General features: G+C 49.3%; 1 protein-coding gene across 1 annotated transcript in view; it reads left to right on the top strand.

The window, feature by feature from the left end:
* The window catches only part of LOC108796274 (zinc finger protein 3-like), a 15,377-nt gene that overhangs the window by 8,309 nt on the left and 1,141 nt on the right, over positions 1-5,927 (top strand). Inside the window, exons 5-7 of the mRNA XM_018567737.1 lie at positions 4,648-4,976; positions 5,391-5,489; positions 5,575-5,667. Of these exons, the coding sequence (XP_018423239.1) occupies positions 4,648-4,976; positions 5,391-5,489; positions 5,575-5,667 (521 nt within the window). The remainder of the gene's footprint in view (positions 1-4,647; positions 4,977-5,390; positions 5,490-5,574; positions 5,668-5,927) is intronic.

Genomic DNA, 5,927 nt, shown 5'->3' on the forward strand with positions numbered 1-5,927 from the left:
TGTGTGTGTGTGTGTGTGTGTGTATGTATGTATGTATGTGTGTGTGTGTGTGTGTGTATGTATATGTATGTGTGTGTATGTGTATGTATATGTGTGTGTGTATGTATGTGTGTATGTATGTATGTATCTCTGTGTGTGTGTGTGTGTGTGTGTGTATGTATGTATGTGTGTGTGTGTGTGCATGTATGTGTGTGTATGTATATCTATATGTGTGTGTGTGTGTGTATGTGTGTATGTATGTAGTATGTATGTGTCACTTTGTAATCTCTCCTTTCTCTAGCCTCCTCTTTCTCTGCGCGGCCGGTCTGGGGATATTAAACATAAAATGAATAATCTGGTTTGTGATTGCTCTACAAGAACGCAGCGATCTGAGGAGACTGCTGTGTGTGCGTTGTATGTGTCTAGTCCATCGATTGTATGATCGGTGCCTTGAAGCTCAGTGGCAAGTCATTGCCGGGCAGGGATCTGTGTGTCTGATGTTGGTGGGCAATGGAAGAAGCGGGGACACCAAGGTTCTAGCTGAGAGGACAGCTTGGGGGGAATCTTACTGGGCGGAGGAAACCACTTAGACTGCCACACAACCATTGCAGTACACTAGATTGTATGTGAGATTTCCATCTGCATGTGTGTGTGTGTGTGTCCAGCCAGGTTGAGTTGGGTGAGTCTCCCTCCAGTGGTGGGCAGCGGTAGTGCAGGAGACTGTGAGTGGCGGTACTGACTCTAGAGGTAACTGTGACTGGTTTAGCTAACCTGTATCTGCCAGTGAGAGTAGTGTGTGTGGTCTGCAAGGCCCGTGTGCCGGTCTGCTTGAGGGCAGCGTGTGCGGACTAGGAGCGTCCAGGGAAAGATTCCCCACAAGCCTGGAAGCAGGGCCGGTGCTGCCACTAGGCAAACTAGGCAGCCTTCTGGGGCGCACTGCTGCCTAGGGCTCAGCCTTGATCCCTCACCCTCCCTGTACCCGCCCACTAAGCAGAGGAGTGGAACTGAAAGACAACTTTCTCTCTCAGGTCCGCTCCTCTGCTCAGTGGGTGGGGTTTTAATAGCCAGTCTGCTATTGGCTATTTCCAATTAAAATAGCCAATAGCAGTCTGTCTATTGCTCCCGGCTGCTTACATCCGCCAGTCACCTGCGGAAGCTAGCCGGCAGGAGAATGGGGCAGTGCCGGGGGAGGTGGCTGGTCTTGCCTAGGGCGCAAAATAGTCTAGCACCGGCCCTGCCTGTAAGTTGCGGGTGGTGGCAGCTGAGATTAGTTCATTTGTGTGTGTGTATTGTTGAACGGCCTTGCCTGCGGTCTGGGAGTGCTCGCGAAGATCTACCAGTGCTCTGGAAGACTTCCTAAGGACGGATATAGCCTGTGCATAATCTGGCCCTTCCCGCATCCTCGTGCCCCCTCAGTGCCCCTCCCCCAGCCCGCCGTCCCTGACAATGGGTGGCAGCAGTGGGGTCGTCAATCATTATTTCCCGGATCTAGTGAAGACAGATAGTGATTTTCCAACCCTCTTACCACCCAAATAAGTCATGTGACCGCCTTGGAGTGGTGCGCGTACGTGTCAATCTCTAATAATAATAATCAGAATGATCTTCACACGCTTACTCTTCAACCCCAATACAAACCTCTCTATATTCTATCTTCATTAACCTTGTAGAACTACAACCCCTCATCCCTCCTATGAGGTTTCATCAGAGGTGACGGTCTGGGAATCGGTGACGCCGTTAGACATACCGGGCTCATTGCAGTCTGCAGGGGAAGTTCGGAGGACAATAAATCTTCACTCGTAAGATAGATAGTCACGGAGCTAATGACAGAAAAGAAATAGGCGGAGGGACTACATGACAGGGCGAACATGGGAACAGGAAGGAGGGGTCAAGGTCAAGGCACTTACCTGATTGGCCGAGTGATAGGTGGTCTAGAAGGGGCTTCACAGTAGGATGAGAGGGCGGAGAATTCCTCCTGGTCAGTTGGGAATTAGCACACGGCGAGGAACTTCTCCCTGTCCCGCCCCCACTTATTATACATTTAGTACTTGGTGTTTGGGTTCTCGCCGGGGTGACATGGTTCATCGGTAGGGTATGGTGGCGCTAAGTTGGTGTTGGTGAGGACTCGTCTCTGGTGCGCAGTCCTGGTTGTGGCGGAGTCAGCAGGCATGCTGACCAGTACAGTATGGGGTGGAAAGTGTCTCTGCAACAATCCGGTGGTTGTCCATGAGTCGGTGTCTTGCGGCTAGGGGCCTTGTGGTTATGCGGAGATGGTGACATTAGGGGCCTTCACGGACCTCCAGCCATATGTGTGTGTCCATGCATTTATATATATATTTGTATAGGAGGTGTGGCCGTGTGTGCATAGTTAATTGTTGATTACATGAATCTAATGTTTAAGTATATTGGTTTACGTTATGATGTTTTTGTAATAAAAGGCTGCTACAGCCAGTTATACCAAAAATGGTGTGCTCTGTTATTTGGGGATTGTAGTTATTGAGGGGAGGTGGCGTAGCAGGGTCTTTTGGTGCAAGAAGGAACCTATGGCGTGCCCTAGTCAAGATAATACGATACTTCTTCCTGAACAGGAGGATCTGTGACTAGACCATCCCGAGGACTGACTTTAACCCGTCTATACAGGAAACATCACAGTTTAGCTCTCTTAATCAGCCCCCCTGATGGGGCCCCCATCTCCACCGGCCTCCATAGTGGTCACGTGGGCTGCTATGGCTATTGTTACACCACCGCTGCACTCCCGCTCTGCCTGTCCCCCACCACGTGACTGAATGAGGCGCAGACAAAAGTATGTATAAACGCACACAGCACAGGGCCGTGTTCACGCTACGAGACATTTCTCGGGGCTGCAGTACCTCTGAGCTCCACAAGGTGGTGACCTCACCTATGCCGAGACAGGAAGTCTCTATGGAAACAAACAGGAAGTGATGCAAATACAAAAAGGAAGTGATGTCAGGTACGGACAGGAAGTTCCGGGTGATAAGTGAGTTGGGAGGAAGTAGAGAGGAGACATTGCTGGAACTGGCAGCAGAGGAGGATAAGAGACTTTATAATATCATAGTTCCATCGTTGTCCATTATTGGGTCCCAAATTCTTCGGCCCCTCATTACCCTCAAATATTCCTCTCTTAAGTCTCTCAAAGTGATTACACTGTGCCGAGATTTTCTTTAGATTTCACTTATCGACCTGAATACACGAGTATAGAAGAAGAATGACGGTGATATAAAACATAAGAGGATTTCGCTATGATGGTTAAATCTTTGTTCTATGAACGGAGCTCCGATGTAGGAAGTCTTCTTCAGGAACCAACACGTCCTGGAGAGACCATCTCCTGATCTCCCCCCCCCCACACACAGAGTTCTGTGGTTCCTCCCGCTGATCTCCACTTTACTACGGGACACGGACCAGAGTCACGGTATAGGGACACGGACCAGAGTCACGGTATAGGGACACGGTAGAATTACATGGTACATGGATGCTGTGCATGGCATGGTCCAAAAACAGCAAACACTAATCTGAACGTGCCTGAGCACAGGGAACCGTTCTTCAACGGTAGAAACTAGGGATGCCCCCATACTAGCATTTAGGCAAGTACTCGTACTCGCCCAAATGCTCCGATACCAGAATATATTCTTCTCTTATCTCTGCTCTGTTCCTGCACACTGATTGGTCCAGAATAGGGCGGGATCTGAGTGATATCAGCCAATAGTAGGTTGGTAATGGTCACCTCCCTGTACTGATACCCGCCCTGGGGTTCAGCTGGCAGTATTGGGTTGGGTGTCACTCCTAGTTCCGGTAGCACAGATATGAGGACACAGATTGGGCCTTTCTTAGGTCGGTTCCTCTTCCTCCAGCAGACTTCGAGCTAAACATAAAACTCTATTATCAGTCTTGTTGGGATGAAAAGTAACAAAGACTGAAACACTTCTCTTTCCAGGAGAACATACTTCTCCAAGCTCCCTCCAGTGCTACTCATCACCAGAAGCCTAGGCCGGGGGTCACTTGTTCTGTGGTGAAGGGTCTACAAGTCTGAACTTTGATCATCTTGTTCCTCAGAGATCACATGACCCAGTGCCTAGGCTTGTGGTTGGGTGAAGAGCATGCTCCTCCCAGTCCCCATTGGCCCCACCTCTTCTGACAGGGCTTTGTAAATGTAGAAGTGATCTGGGAGGAGGACCAAAGGCTCTTTGACTATAGAGGGGAGGAGTCCCGGCTGGTTGGGACCTCCACAGAGAACATCTGCTCCCTCAGACCTCCTGATCCAGATGGAATGTTGAGTGAAGTCATCTAACCCTCTCATATCTCTCCATCATGTGTTTCTATGTTTCCAGGACACGCCATGGAGAAACCCTCAAAGGATCCTCTGACTTTATCTCCAGGTTGTAAGATGGAAGATGAGGACATCACAGCAGATTGTGCGGGAGAAGAGACAATGAGCTCAGCTATGGATGGTGGACTTCACAGTGTGGATAGAGCATGGAATCCCTCTGACTCTGAGCAACCTCGTCCTGTGGGGGATGGTGCCGGAATTCAGGGGGAGAAGACATTTTCCTGTCCTGAGTGCGGGGAAAGTTTTAGCTCTGAATCAACTCTTTGTGTTCATCTGAATTCTCACACTAGCGAGAAGCTATATTCAGATTGCACACAGGCGAGAAGCTATATTCCTGCCCTGAGTGTGGAAAGCGTTATACACAAAAATCTGAATTTGTAATACATCAAAGAACTCACACAGGGGAGAGGCCATATTGCTGCCCTGAGTGTGGGAAATGTTTTTTAGATAAGCCCAGACTTTCCAGACATCAGAAATTGCACACGGGTGAGAAGCCACATGCCTGCCATGAGTGCAGAAAATGTTATACGCGTAAAGCAGATCTTGTTATACATCAAAGATCTCACACGGGGGAGAAGCCTTTTTCCTGTTCTGGGTGTGGAAAAGGTTTTCCAGGAAAATCCACTCTTAATGAACATCAGACATGTCACACAAGGTAAAGGCTGTGTTCCTGCCCTGAGTGTGGGAAAAGTTATCCACGGAAATCAGAACTTTATAAACATCGAAAATCTCACACAGATAAGAAGCCACTTTTCTGACTTGAGTGAGGGAAATGTTTTTCAATAGAAGCCTTGTACTACTAATATATGAATCTTATTTTCTTGATGGTACAGTGCAGGACACAGGCAATTCATAGACGATTGGGTAATATGCAGGTATCATCAGGTGACTGGATACTGTCCAGAGCTCTGAGGACCCCCCTTATAACCCCTCCCACTCCATGAAGTCCTCAGCTTTTTGCTAGTGCCCATAGGTGATGGACGTCTCTTCTCTGCTGAGGGAGATGTGTGGTCGTTTAGTGACCTCTTGATGATGATTTCTTCACTCTATTATTCCTAACTGTGTTCAGCCACAACGGCCACCTCGCAGTTTCCGGATCAGTGCTCCACGACTACAGCTTTGCGGACTATCTGGACCCCACGCTACACGGACAACGATGGGCCGGCCTGTAATGTCACTTCAGGCAATGGATCCTACATCTGGTGACCACCTTGGCACGTGGTGCGATGCATTAGCTGCATGGTGCTATACAGGTCCCTGAAGACCCTCTTCCAGAGGAGGTATGCCCAAGTGAGCGAAGCCGAGGTTGGTCACGGTGTGTGGCTGCAGACTCTCCCGGAGGCAGGGTTTGTTGGCGGGTGGTGAATCCCCGATTCCTCCCGTGCTTTTCATGAATTTCAATGTACCTCTATCACCCCTGTGTCGAGAGGCTCTGGATCGTGCATTGCTGTAGCTACCGTGTTTCCCCGAAAATAAGACAGTGTCTTATTTTATTTTTTCCACGAAAAAGACACTAGGTCTTATTTTCGGGGGATGTCTTACCTGGCTGCAGCTGTCCGTTCTGCCGTCCAGGGAGCCACAAACAGGTGGGCGGGCATGCGTGCGG

Source organism: Nanorana parkeri, unplaced genomic scaffold (genome assembly GCF_000935625.1).
Source record: "Nanorana parkeri isolate BGI_ZX_2015 unplaced genomic scaffold, ASM93562v1 scaffold1088, whole genome shotgun sequence".
Classification (NCBI taxonomy): domain Eukaryota; kingdom Metazoa; phylum Chordata; class Amphibia; order Anura; family Dicroglossidae; genus Nanorana; species Nanorana parkeri.